The 12,791-nt window shown below is 49.4% G+C and overlaps 1 protein-coding gene across 1 annotated transcript in view; it reads left to right on the top strand.

Moving 5' to 3' along the window:
- Positions 1-12,791, top strand: part of SLC6A11 (solute carrier family 6 member 11) — a 125,931-nt gene that overhangs the window by 20,529 nt on the left and 92,611 nt on the right. Inside the window, exon 5 of the mRNA XM_045863776.1 lies at positions 7,029-7,161. Coding sequence (XP_045719732.1) covers positions 7,029-7,161 — 133 coding nt within the window. The remainder of the gene's footprint in view (positions 1-7,028; positions 7,162-12,791) is intronic.

Genomic DNA, 12,791 nt, shown 5'->3' with positions numbered 1-12,791 from the left:
GCGCCTGGGTGGCTCAGATGGTTAAGTGTCTGCCTTCGGCTCAGGTCATGATCTCAGGGTCCTGGGATTGAGTCCCACATCGGGTTCCCTGCTCAGTGCAGAGCCTGCTTCTCCCTCTCCCTCTGCCACTCCCTCTGCTTGTGCTCTTCTATCTCTCTGTCAAATAAATAAATAAAATCTTTAAAAAAGAAAAGAAAAGAAAAGAAAAAGTTTGTTGCCCCTGACCTAGGAGTGCCTGGCGCATAGTAGGTGCTTGCTTAACTTTTAAATGGAAGGAGGGACTGACCCTAAGGACCAAGAAAGCACTTTGTGAGGCTTTGTATTATTTGAGCGGGTGCTTAAAGGACAGATCGAGTTTTTATAGCTTGGGAGAACTGAGAAAGACATTCCTGGCAGAGGGAACAGCAGGAATGAATCCTGTAAAGTAGAGAAGTTAGGGTGTGTTTGGGGGCTGGTGGGGACTTCTGCTTGGCCTATGGGGATTTCTCAGGCCAACTTGGGTCCTTAGTTGTATTCCCTGAATGACACAGTTCTGGCCCATCTTCCCCATGACCAGACAGTGGGTCCAAGCTCTGCCTCTGAAGTCAAACAGATGTGGCTTCAGGTTTTGCCTCAGCCTTTCTGGGCATGTTAATTTGCCTAAGCCACAGTTTTCCCATGTGTTAAATGGGAATAACAGTTGCAATTTCTTGATAAGAGGGTTCCTTGCCCTGAGCCTCCAGTGGGTTTTAGGACTCCGGCTGTGGGCTCAGAGGAGCAAATCCCATAAGTGGGGAGAGCTGGGGGCCTTGTTTCTTCCCAGAGAGGGGACAGCAGAACCCTGAAGGCAGAGAGATTCTGGAGGGGGCAGGGAAGGCACATTTGTTTTGGTGATGGCCCCTTTCTTGTTTGTTGCTTGGGGAGAGCAGAAAGGAAGACCAGCAAGGCTATTTATAGCTCAGCCCCTCAGCGCGGGTTTTTGGGGCGGTCTCTGCGTCCCTGGCAGCAAGTCCTCCATGGCAGGTTAAAGAAAGGTGATGTGTTTGCGGGCTCCGTGCCGGACATTGAGGCCTCCCCTGCCGACTGGCCACGCTGGGAGCTGTTCCCACACAGCCTCTCCCGGGCTCTCTGAGGTGGGAGGGAGGGGGGCCTGGCTGCCTGCTCCCTCTCTGCTTTCCTGGTTCAGACCATTCCTGGCTCTGGAAGCTAGGGAAGCCCCAGGTGTGAGGCTGCTTCCTTCTCTCCCGACCCAGCCTCTCTGGGTATGAGACATTGAGATGGGGAATGAGGGTGATGCCTGAGGACTGGATTTGGGATTCCAGCGATTTCCCTAGGACCATGAAGGACAGAGGAGGGGCCTTGAGTGGGAGGCAGCGGTGCGGGGGAGGGGTATAGGGCACCAGAAGAACCCGATTTCCAGTCCTACTCTGGGCAAGATGCTTTACCTCACTTGGCCTCAGTTTCCTCACCTATAAAATGGGTCTAATAATGCCCTCACAGGAAGGAGTAAATGTGGCAAGCTGTAGGGCATTTAGTGGCGCCTGCCATGGTCCCGTCCACTGCCAGCGCCTTCCGGTTCTCTCCTGACAGTCTCTTAATAAGGATGGTTTGCTTTCAGACTGGCCTCTTGGCTTCCCCAGCTCTTTCCCTCCCGTTCCTGTAGAAAATGGCAACATCTCCACCTGGGTATTCCTTCTTCTACCCCCTCCTCTCCTCCCTTACACCCCATCCCCTCCTGTGTTTGACCCCCACCCCACTCCCTTACCCATTAACTATCCCACTTGCAGCAACCGCAAAACAAAACAGGCATAAGCAGAACAGCTTTTTGTACCCTGTGTGGCCCTTTTCGCTACCACGGTCTCTGATCCAGGAGAGCCAAACTTCCCCAAAGAGCCACCTCACCAGGGTCCCATCGCGTGTCTGCTCCCCACCCGCAGCAGCCTGAAGTCTGCCCCACAGGGATCTGCTCTCCCTGCCTCACCCACCCCTTCTGGTGGCAAATCCCGCAACACCCTCCCTCCCACCAGGCTGCCCAGCAGCACTTGGCAGATGGGCTGCTGCTTCTTCTGGAATGCCCTCTGCCTCCAGGGAGACCACCTTCTCCTGTTGCTCCCCTGCCTTTCTGCTCACACCTGTCTGTCTGCTGCAAGGGCTCCTCCCTTCCTCTCTCTGCCATGTAAATGTTGGGGTTCTGGAAGCTCTGTGGCAGGTCATCCTCTCCCTCTTTCTCCTCCAGCTCTCCCCAGGCAGCCTCCTGCTCTCCCAGCACACCCTGATGGCTCAGGTCTGAATCTCCTCCCTGCATCTTTTTTCTGAGCTTTACAGCCAGAGCCCCAGTTGCCTCTGGGCATTGCAGCTTCCTGGGTGTCCCATAGACCCTCAAAATCATCCTGTCTAAAACACTGATTCTTTACCACCTCCTCCTCCAACCTGCTTGATGATTCAGTCCTGCTCAGCTAATGACCCCCCATCCATCCAAGTATGCAGCTGGATGTCAGCTGAGACCTCCCTCTTCCCTGCTGCCTGCCACCCCCTGGCAGTCACTTTGTGCCTGTGCGGTTTTCAAGCCCACTTGTTCCCTTCCAGGGCCATTCCCCCATCTTGGTCCAGACCCTCCCCCTTTAGTGTCCAAACTAAAGCAGCCCTGCTCCATTCCACCCTTACTGTCCATTCTTCCCAATGCAGCCAAAGAGAGTTTTCCAAAATATGTATCAGACGGGGTCTCACTCCTATTTAAGATTCTACTAGGCTTCTGTTGCCCTCAGGACGAAGCCCCAGCTCCTCAGCAAGGCTCATAGTCTAGGCTTTGCTCACACTCCAGCCTTGTCCTCACCCCTACCTCTCACCCTGGCTTCTGCTACACTGACCCAACATGCTGTGCCCTTCCCTGGCCTCACTGAGCCTTCATTCCAGCCTTTTGCACCTGGTGGCCTTTCTGCCCCAAATGCTCCCGCTGCCTTTTCTTTGCTAATTCTCCTCCTACCCTCCAGGACCCCCTGGCTCAGTCCCACCTCCACATCTTGTTATTGGCCAGATCTCCAGTGAGGGTCCCTGCTTTTCTCCGTCTTGACCCTCTCCGTGCCCAGTTCTGTTTTCTTTGTCTGCTTTCCCCATTAGAACATGAGCTCTTTACAGATCCCCAGCTGTAACACTGGCACACTAAAGACACCTTGAGAAGTGCTACTTGAATAAATTAATAAATGTATGAAGGACATGTGCACTACCTTTATGTCATATGCAAAGACATGTAATATAGCTTTGGGGCATGCATTTACCAAAGCTTTAATTTATGAAGAAGAGAGGAAGGTGGTAATTTTACAGGGGAATGTTACAGGGGAATCTAGGAGCTAGTATTGAGGCTGAAGGTGTGGGCTTTGGAGCCAGGAGCCCTGGGTTCAAATCCCAGTGCTGTTGCTTGCTCCTGGTGTGACTTTGGGAAAGTTACTTAACCCCTCTGCACCTCAGTTTCCCCACCCTTGAAATGATGGTGATTGTACTTAACCTCAAGGATTGTGGGGAGGGTTAGAGGATGCTTGACCACCTATCAAAGGGAAGTATTGTCATTCCCATTTTACAGATGAAGAAGCTGAGACTCAGAGAAGTGATGTCCCTTATCCAAGGTCACACAGCCGGTAAGGAGCAGAGCTCGATTTGAACCCAGCCCATCTCTATATGTGCCAAGGGCTGGGGAAGCAGAGGCATCATACCTCCAAGTTCTGAGATTTTAGTCTCCGGATAGCAATCTCCAGAAATATTCTACACTTATGTCCTGAAAAATATGCCTCATGAAGGATCTGCTTCCCTTCCTGGCTCATAGTAGGTGTTCAGTATAACTTGAGTAAATGTCTCCAAAGAGTTCCGTCTAGTCTTCAACATTTCCTGCTCCCTGGACAGTGTTGGGAGGTCTGTTCCTTGGTCATTTTTTTGCCAGGGTGTTGGCAGCAAACTCTTCCTTATTCAGACCTTTCTCCTGTCCCCGCACTTCATGGGGGAGGGTCATTAAGAAAGCTTTTCCCAGGAAGAGCTGTGCCTTCTCCAAGTCTCCAGAGTTGAGTGCCCCAGCCCCTGGCTCTCAAAGACTGCCCTTGTGGGTTTCAAAACAACCCGCAGCCCTCAGGCTGAGAACCTGCCCCCAAGTCCCCTATCTTTAGAAACCCAAGGTCCATTGCTAGTTAGAGTCAGCTCTGGTAAAACCTAAGGAGAATAGTTTGAGGATGTTTTCAAATAGTGTCTGGTGGAACAAAAGAGCAATTCATCCTGCGTAGCTTTTAGTAATCTGCTTCCCATTCTGGGAATTAGATTGTTCAATTAAGCGAGAGGGCGCCGAGGCAGGCTGCATGACTCAAAAGTTTGCAGCATGCAAAATGTGGAAGAGAGGGGACCTGAGCCAGCTCCCTCCTGGCTGATCTGCCCCCTCCGCTGTCCCTCCACCCCCATGCCATTTCCGGTTTTCAAATTCCAGTTCAGAAAACAACTACATCAACAAGAAGGCATGTGTGTATGTGTACCTGTGCTAGGTAGGGACCTCATGTAAGTGTTTCTTTAATGAAAAATTCAGAGCCTGGGGTGGACTGGGAAAAGCACACCATCTGCACTGGCCCGCTTTCTTTCCTGTGTGGGCTTCACCCTTCTCATTCACCAGCTGCTGGGCATTCAGGCTCCTGTTGGGGGCAGTTTGCAAGGTGGTAGATATATGTCGGCTAGGAGACTCTTAGTCTAGAAACAAGGTACTTGATGAGCACCCTGAGGTTTCCCTGCAGAATTCTGGGAGTGAGTGGGTACATCACAGTATTTTGGCGGGAAGAAAGTCCAGTCCTTCACTAGCTTCTCAAAGGATACCAGACACCATCCCCAGGTCCTCTTCAAAAATACTATTCAGGTGGAGTTTGTAGATCATTCCTTCATAGCTAGGAAACTCTACTTCTGTAGTGTAGAAGCCTTATCATGCATAAGCAGTCCTTGGGGAAATGTGGCAAAATGCAGCTGCCAGGGAGTCATACAGCAAGATTCAGGCTCAGTGGGTCTGGGACGAGGTGCAGGAATTTTTGTATTTTTGGCAAGCACTCCACAAAGACTATGCTCTGAGGCCCACTACTCTGTTATGATAATAGATACTCTTGAAGGTTTTATTTAATGGCCTGTAGTTCTTAAAGGAATTAAAGCCAGAGACTACTAAGACATAAGAAATGAACAAAACATACAAAAAACCTGTTGCTGGGCACCTGCGTGGGGCAGTCGGTTAAGTGTCGGACTTGGTTTCTGCTCAAGTCGTGATCTCAGGGTTGTGAGACTAAGCTGAGCACAGAGCCTGCTTGAGATTCTCTGCTCCTCTCCCTCTGCCCCTTCTGCTCCTCTCTCTCTAAAATAAATCTTTAAAAAGAAAAAAACCTATTACAACTATGTGGCTTTCTCCTTCCTTAAATAACTTGGACTTTTTTTGTTGTTGTTGTTGTCCAACTTATACTAGTAGAGGGCAAAAGCCATACATGCTTACCTTTTTATCTGCAGTATTAATATAGTGCCTGGTACATAGTAGGTGCTCAATAAATGTGTTTTTAAGTGGATATTCCCACTTCTGGCTATAGGTCTGAAGGCTGGTTTCCTTTCAAGTAAATCCATAGCCACACACAGCCCAATTTTGTTTGGGGGCCTCCCTGATTTCTCCAGCAGGGACTGGGGCCGGAGGGAGCCTGTAGACCAGTGCTAATTGGTGTCACTGGGTAATTAATGCAGAATCAGGCCCTGAGCAGATTCCCAGGGAGACAGACACTGAGGGAGGCTTTCATGCTTGGTGGGATGGGAGCTGCTTGCTCAAAGGACGTTCCCAGAGTGCTGAGGCAACTGGCGTGGTCCAGCGGGGGTGGTTTGGCAGCCAGAATGGGGTTCGTGGAGTGAGTTTGGAGGGGGTTTGTGTTGGTGCCATGGTTCTGCACAATATGGAGCGTGGCGAGTTTGACTTTAAAGAAACACAAACCCCAGGCGTGGGCTCTGGGAGCCAGGCCTGTGTCAACCCTGAAGAATTGATGGGTTCTGAAGGAAGAGTGTGGCTGGAAGCATTGGCTCAGTGTAGCCAGGGGTCCTCCCCCTCCTGTGGTCTGGGCCCTCTGGGATGTCCCTACTCTCTGCATGCTGTTCAAGGCTCCCAGGGACACTCCTCTGTTTACCTTTTCTGCTTTTCCCTTCTGATCCCTGTGCTCCAGCTTTCCCCAGGTATCCCATGCCCTGTGTTCTGGCTATTCCCTCGATCTAAAACCACCTTCACTCCCTCTCTCTCCTGACTAAATTCCATCATCCTTCACAGTGTAGCTCAAATATCACTTCTTCCAGAACGCTTTCCCTGACCCCCTGTGTCAGTCAGGACTGGTTGTTTTTTGCCACAATAACAAACACCTCCAAAGATCTCAGTAGCTTAGAGCAACAAAGTTGCTTTCTTGCTCACACAACATCTTTGACAAGGGGTAGCAGAAAGGCTCATATAGTCACTTGGGAACTCAGGCTTCTAGAGGCTTCATCTTGATACATACCCTGTCATGACAACAACAGTAGGGAAAAGGGAAGGCGTCGAACCATACCACCTGGCTCTGAAAGTCACACAGGTGCCATTGGCCAAAGCAAGTTCAATGTCCGCTGTTTAGTTCAGCAGGCCAGGGATGTATAATTGCTCCAGCTCAGGGAGGGACCTGGAATGTGTACGGATAGTCCTGCAGTCTGCTGGCAACCTCGAGATAGGCTAGATGCTTCTTGGTCTTTCCAAAGTCCCTACAAGTTCCTGTGTTATAGCCCTTGTCATGCTTATCGTAAACCATCTGCTAACTGGCCTGTCTTTTCCCCCATGAGTGAATCCATGACGACAGAGGCCTGGGTCTTGTTCTTTTCTGGGGTTCCCAGAGCTGGCCCTGGGTTTGTCTCAGAGGAAGTGCTCGGCAAATGGTGGAGGGCAGGTGAATGAGTGGGTGGCCCATCCCTGCCCCTCTATAGCACTAGCTTTGCCGGGGGTGGGGTCAGGGTGGGTCTCCAGCACCCATGACTCTCCCTACTCCCCTCTGCAGGCGCCGGGTCTTGGCCATCTCAGATGGGATCGAGCACATTGGGAACCTCCGCTGGGAGCTGGCCTTGTGTCTCCTGGCAGCCTGGACCATCTGCTACTTCTGCATCTGGAAGGGGACCAAGTCCACAGGAAAGGTAAGAGGTGCATCTTGAAGCAACTAGCCACGGGCAGGGGAGGACATGAGCTGTCCTTGTATGAGATCACAGGTGACCCAGAGAGTGCCAGGGAGTTCACATTGCAAAAGTCAGCTCTTCTGTGGGGGTGGTAGGAGGAGCGCTGGACTGGGAGTCTGCTCAGGAGCCCAGAGCTAGAATCCCAGTGTACCACTTACTTGCCGCACACGTCAGGACTATTCAGTTCTGCCTTCGGAGCCTCAGGTCGCTCATCTGTGAAATAACGAATCCTGTCCTGTCTTACGGAGAGCTGTGCAAGGAAAGGGGAGGTAAAGTGCTTTGAACACTGGAAGCGCTAAACTACTACCGTGTGGTTTTTGTAGTGAAGATATGTGCTCCAGGTGTGCGTGAGGGCAGGCGATGCTGGCTGCCTACACTGACAGGCCCCGAGACCTCACCCACCTGGAGTCTGTGGAGGGAAGGGCAGATGCTCCATCTGGTTGCCTTGCTGTGCCATCTATACCACGTAGCCTCCGGGGCCTCCGTCTCCTCGGGGAAGAGAAATGGGAGAGGCAGCCGACTCTCGACGGGCCTGGTCAGGAGGTTACCACAGGCATCTGGCCAGCACCTAAGGCATGGCCTCACCTACCTGCCAGGGAGGCTCGAAACGTAGGGGAGCAGGGGGACGTCTTTAGCACAGCCATCTGTGCCACGAGGATCAATACAGAGGTTGTATGTGTAGCTCATGGACAAGTCCAGCCCACTCATGTGTTTTATTTAAGAAAAGAAAGTAAAGAATTAGTTGCCAACATTTAAAAATCCAGAGAGTTCATGTTGAAAAAGGAAATATGAATCTGGTATCCTTTGGAAAGTTGAGAGTTTTGGCGATGCTGGGCCTGCATGCCTACACAGCAGCATTTGGCTGAGCTGAGTAGCAGCTACCCCCTTCTAGGGACACTCTGCTTAGCTACAGTCTCCACCATTCCCTATTGCCCTGACCCTCTGGCTGAATGTCCCACTAGTGTCCTCATTTGTGAAATTCCATTTTTTCTTGTGGGAAAGAGGACACGAAGATTTACTTACTCCTGGTTCACCCTGACCATGTCACTCCTTGCCTGCTTGTTTCCGGTAGGCATTTGCTCATCACCTTTATTCTAAGCTATTGGCTGGGTCAGGGGCTGGAGGTCAAACCTCCACGGAAATGGGAACTTAACAACTCTGGGTCCTTTTACAAAAGATGGTTCCCTCAGTCCCCACAGTGGTAAGTGTTTGACAGGTAGGTGGACCTGCTGGAGGGAAGTTAGGAGAGCAGAAAACAGATACCAACAAGCCCCCATGCTGTGGGCTCTAAGGGAGCTGATGATGTACTAGAAAGGAATCATAAATGTGCCTGGGGGATCAGAGAAAGAACAGAGACTCATGTCTTGTCGGCCAAGATGACTTTGCTGATCTTTGCTTTCTCTAGTTTGTATCGATGAAAGCAATAGGATTTTTCTGTTTTTCCAAATCTAAAAATCAGTACATTATTGACATACTTCTTTAGACTATATACACTTTGCTCCTGTTCCCCTTCTTGCAGCCTCTTCTGGCTAAAGAGGAGGAGAATGGCTTAGAGGGGTGAAGAACCAGAGTCTGGAATCAGGATTCACATCTCAGGTCTATCACTCAGTAGCTGTGACCTTAGCACGTCGCTTAACTTCTCTGAGCCTCCGTTTCCTCCTCTGCAAAATGGGGATTGATAAGAGGCTTGTCTCATGGGGTGGTTGCCAGGATGAGATGCAAGGATGCATATTCCAGTCTTACAGGGTGGGTAATTAATGGCAAGTGCTGAATAATAGGTAGATCTTAAAAAAAATCTTGTTATAAAGATAAAATTTATTCATTTGAGAAGTAGTTTCTGGGTATCTATACCCAGCGTTATTCAGTGGATATCTAAAGATGAATAAAACGTAGCCTCTACCCTACCCAGTTAACGTATGTGTGAGTGCTTTGTGAACTGTAAAGGGAAGGGAGGAGGTGTCATGGTTGATACTATGATTGCTTCTATCACGATTACAACTTTCCTGGGAGTCAGCGCCAAGGCCAGTGGGCTTGGCTGGGTGGCAGTTGTGTGCAGTGGGGTTTGAGGGCCGTTGGACAAGGTGTTAGTGCATGCATGTGCTTGGGTCATCCACATGCACATGTTGCCCTGAGTTCTTGGGCCCAGGATATGGGCCCCAGCAAAATTTGGTTCCACTCAGCCCTCAGGAGGAAGCTGAGTCCCATGCACAATAGGGCCACTTGCCATTGACTGGGCCATCAAGCCTGTCTGTCGAGAATTCTAATGCAGAGACTGGGTTTCAAGGAAGGACCAGGTTGCTTTCTTGGAGATTTCACAAGAGGCATATGGGAAGGCATGGGAGAGAACATTCATCCACAGCCTTCTGCTCACTGCACACTGCCAGGAGTTTTTTCATCTATATTAGCACACAGAATCCCACAACCTGGGGAGGTATTACCTCTGTGTTATAGATGGAGACCCAGAGGGTAAGAAGTTCAGGAGCCTGGGCTCAGTTACATGAAGACTTTGTACCTCAACACTGACCCAGAGCTGTTCTCATCTTACCTGTCTTTGGACTTGATCAAATTTTAGACAATTGTGGTATTTCGAGTGCTGTCCTTTCACACATTCTGCCTGAGCCTTCTTGTTCTCGTCTCTAGTAGACAAGGTAATGATGGCAGCAATCGTATGCTCGTAATAGTAATGGTTAATCATCATTGAGTGCTTCACATGCCCACTCCATTCAGATCGTGGCACAAACCCAGGAGACAGGGGCAATCATTATCTCTGTTCCAGATGAGGAAACCGAAGCTTGTGGGAGTAAGGAAGTAACTTGCTTAAGGACCCTCAGGTAGGAAGCGGACCCCACGCCTTTGTGACCACACAGCCTGTGCCTTGGATGAGTGTACTATCTTGCCTGTCATCTGTGGTGTAGGGACACTGACAGTTTTCTTATGGGCTGGCTATAAAGAGGCAGTTAATGAGATAGCTTAGCGCATAGTGGGTACTTAGTGGTTGTTGGTTGCCTCTGGATCTAGATGGTGCTTTTAAGGGAAATACTGAAATCAGATGAGCCAATTAAGCATTTTCCTGAAGGCTGGGTTTCAGGGGCTCTTCCCCCTATTTTATGCTCAAGACCAGGGTTAGCATCCAGGATGGGATGTGGTTTTCCAGAGCTGCGTGATGTTTTGGAAATTATCTGGTCCACCCCCACCTTTATTTTATCATTCGGGAAACTGAGGCTCAGAGAGTGGAAGGGACTTACCCAAGGTCATGCAGTAAGTGACAAGTGTCAGGTCAGGAACTAGAGCCTGGTGGCCCAGCTCCTCAGCTGTTTATAAATGATGAGGTTCTGACAGTTTTAGGGGACCAGGAGTCCCCGATGGGCACACGGTGTCTTCTCAAGAGAAGGGCTGATGCTTTTCTTACTGTTTATTGTTCATCTCACCTTGGACATAAGCCTAGAGTCCAAAGGTTTTTCAGGTTCTGTACAAAAACAGCTAAAAATAAACACAGGTCATCTGAGTCTTCCTAAGTGGGCAGCTGCCACCCCTGTCTCTTGCCTGTGGGGCCCTGGCCAGAGCCACTTTAATGAGGCTGTCCAAGGAAGGAGAACCCTGTTTTTCTGCTCTTGTCCAGGACATGGCTGAGTTCCAGCCCGCTTCCCATACTCAGACCTCAGCAGAAATTCTGAAATTTCATTAACTTGAGAAAAGTTTCCCAGTCCCCTCTTATATCCAAGGTAAAAACTATAACCCCAGCTTTAACTTAATTCAGCGAACATGGCCCCTGCTCCTGGAGGCAGACATTGCAGGCTCAACCTGCTAGCTGGTGACTACGTGGAGATTTGGGATCAGGTTTGTGAGTAGATCACAGATGAGTCTGTGACAAGGCCCCAGGTGAAGGCTCAGCCCCACTCCAGCAGCTCAGCAGGCAGCACGTGGGCTCCTGAGTTTGCACTGGCATTAGCATCCCCCGCCCCCTCCACGGACAGTATCCACAGATGTCCTTCAGTGCAGTCCTATCCCGCACCCCAGTCAAGTGCTTTACAGTCCTCTGATGTCACAGAGGCCAGGCTTCAGGATCTCCCCAGGGTCAGAGTGAGCAACCTCTCCTATCAGAAGAAGCTGCTCTGGGTTGGAGAGACACTAACTCGTTTCCAGCTTCAGAACGTAGCAAGGTGCCACATAACTTCTTTAATAAGGATTTGTGGAATGAATGAGTTCCACCTGCACCTGGGGCTCCCTGCAAGGTGCTGGGCTGCAGTAGAGAGGATGGTGGGCAATCTTGTCCCCAGAGAGCATGCAGCCTAGCAGGGCAGGCACAGACAGATAAGCAATTGCAATTCAGTGTATTAGTGCTAGCATTCACAATAGAACAGTTGGAGAATCAGATGCTACTAATGTGGGGGTTCTCATGGCTGAGAATTGGCTCGGGAATATTGGAGTGTAGCATGTCAGAGCTGGGAGGCATCTTGGTTTTTAAGTTCAAACCCTGTTTTACAAATAAGGAAGTAGAGGCCCAGAGAGGTTGCACGGTTTGCCCAAGGCCACCCTGTTTGGAAGGAGCAGAGCTGGGATTCAAGCCCAAGTCTGTCTGCCTTCCCTAAGCCTGATCCTCCTCTGTTCTCATGCCCCCAGCTGGGAGTCCAGGCTCAGTGTGAACACGTTGATTGTAGTTCTGAGCACACAGTAGGTACTCAGAAAGCTGTTTATTTCCCTACCCCAGTCCAACAGCTACGGTTTTAATTCTGCACAGTGATTGTTTTCTCTCTCTTTAAGCACTATTGGAAATGCTAGAAATCTGGATTAGAAAAATAAGTAAAAACCTTTCTCAATTATTTAATAAATTCTGCAAAGATGGAGGATTCTAAGATACTTGCTTTCTTCAGGAGGAAACTTCCAAGGTGTTTGTATATTATCATCTTCTGGATGATGAACAATTTTACTCTGGATAATTGAAATCAAGTGACCACAACATGGAGACATCTTTGTGATTTTTCTGTGTCCTTGGTTTTTGTAGTTTGTTTTTAAAGACTTTATTTTTTAGAGCAGTTTTAGGTTCACAACAAAATAGAGCAGGAAGTACAGAGCTTTCCCATATATCCCCCAACTCTACACATGTGTAACCTTCCCGTTATCAAAATCCCCCACCAGAGTTGGGCATTTGCTGTGATTGATGAACCTACACTGATGCATCATCATCACCCAAAATCTGTAGTTTTCATGAGGGCTCACTCTTGATGCTGTACATTCTGGGCATTTGGATGAATGTGTAATGACAGGTATCCACCCTTAGAGTATCCTACAGAATAGTCTCACTGCCCTAAACATCCTTTATGCTCCATCTTTCCATCTCCCCCACGCTCAACCCCTGGCAATCATCATCCTTTGACTGTCTCCATAGCTTCTACTTTTGCAGAATATCATATCATTGGAATCATACGGTATGTGGCCTTTTCAGATTGGCCTCCTTCACTTAGTACTATGCATTTAAGGTTCCTCTGTGTCTTTCAATGGCTTTCTTTTTAACACTGAATAATATTCCATTGTCTGGATGTACTACAGTTTATCCATTCACCTTCTTAAAAATTGGCTTATTTGAGTATAGT

The sequence above is a fragment of the Mirounga angustirostris genome, unplaced genomic scaffold (genome assembly GCF_029215605.1).
Source record: "Mirounga angustirostris isolate CCGP_5_RB_7025 unplaced genomic scaffold, mMirAng1.0.hap1 SCAF_1, whole genome shotgun sequence".
Lineage (NCBI taxonomy): Eukaryota > Metazoa > Chordata > Mammalia > Carnivora > Phocidae > Mirounga > Mirounga angustirostris.
This window is presented reverse-complemented; position numbering and strand designations above follow the sequence as displayed.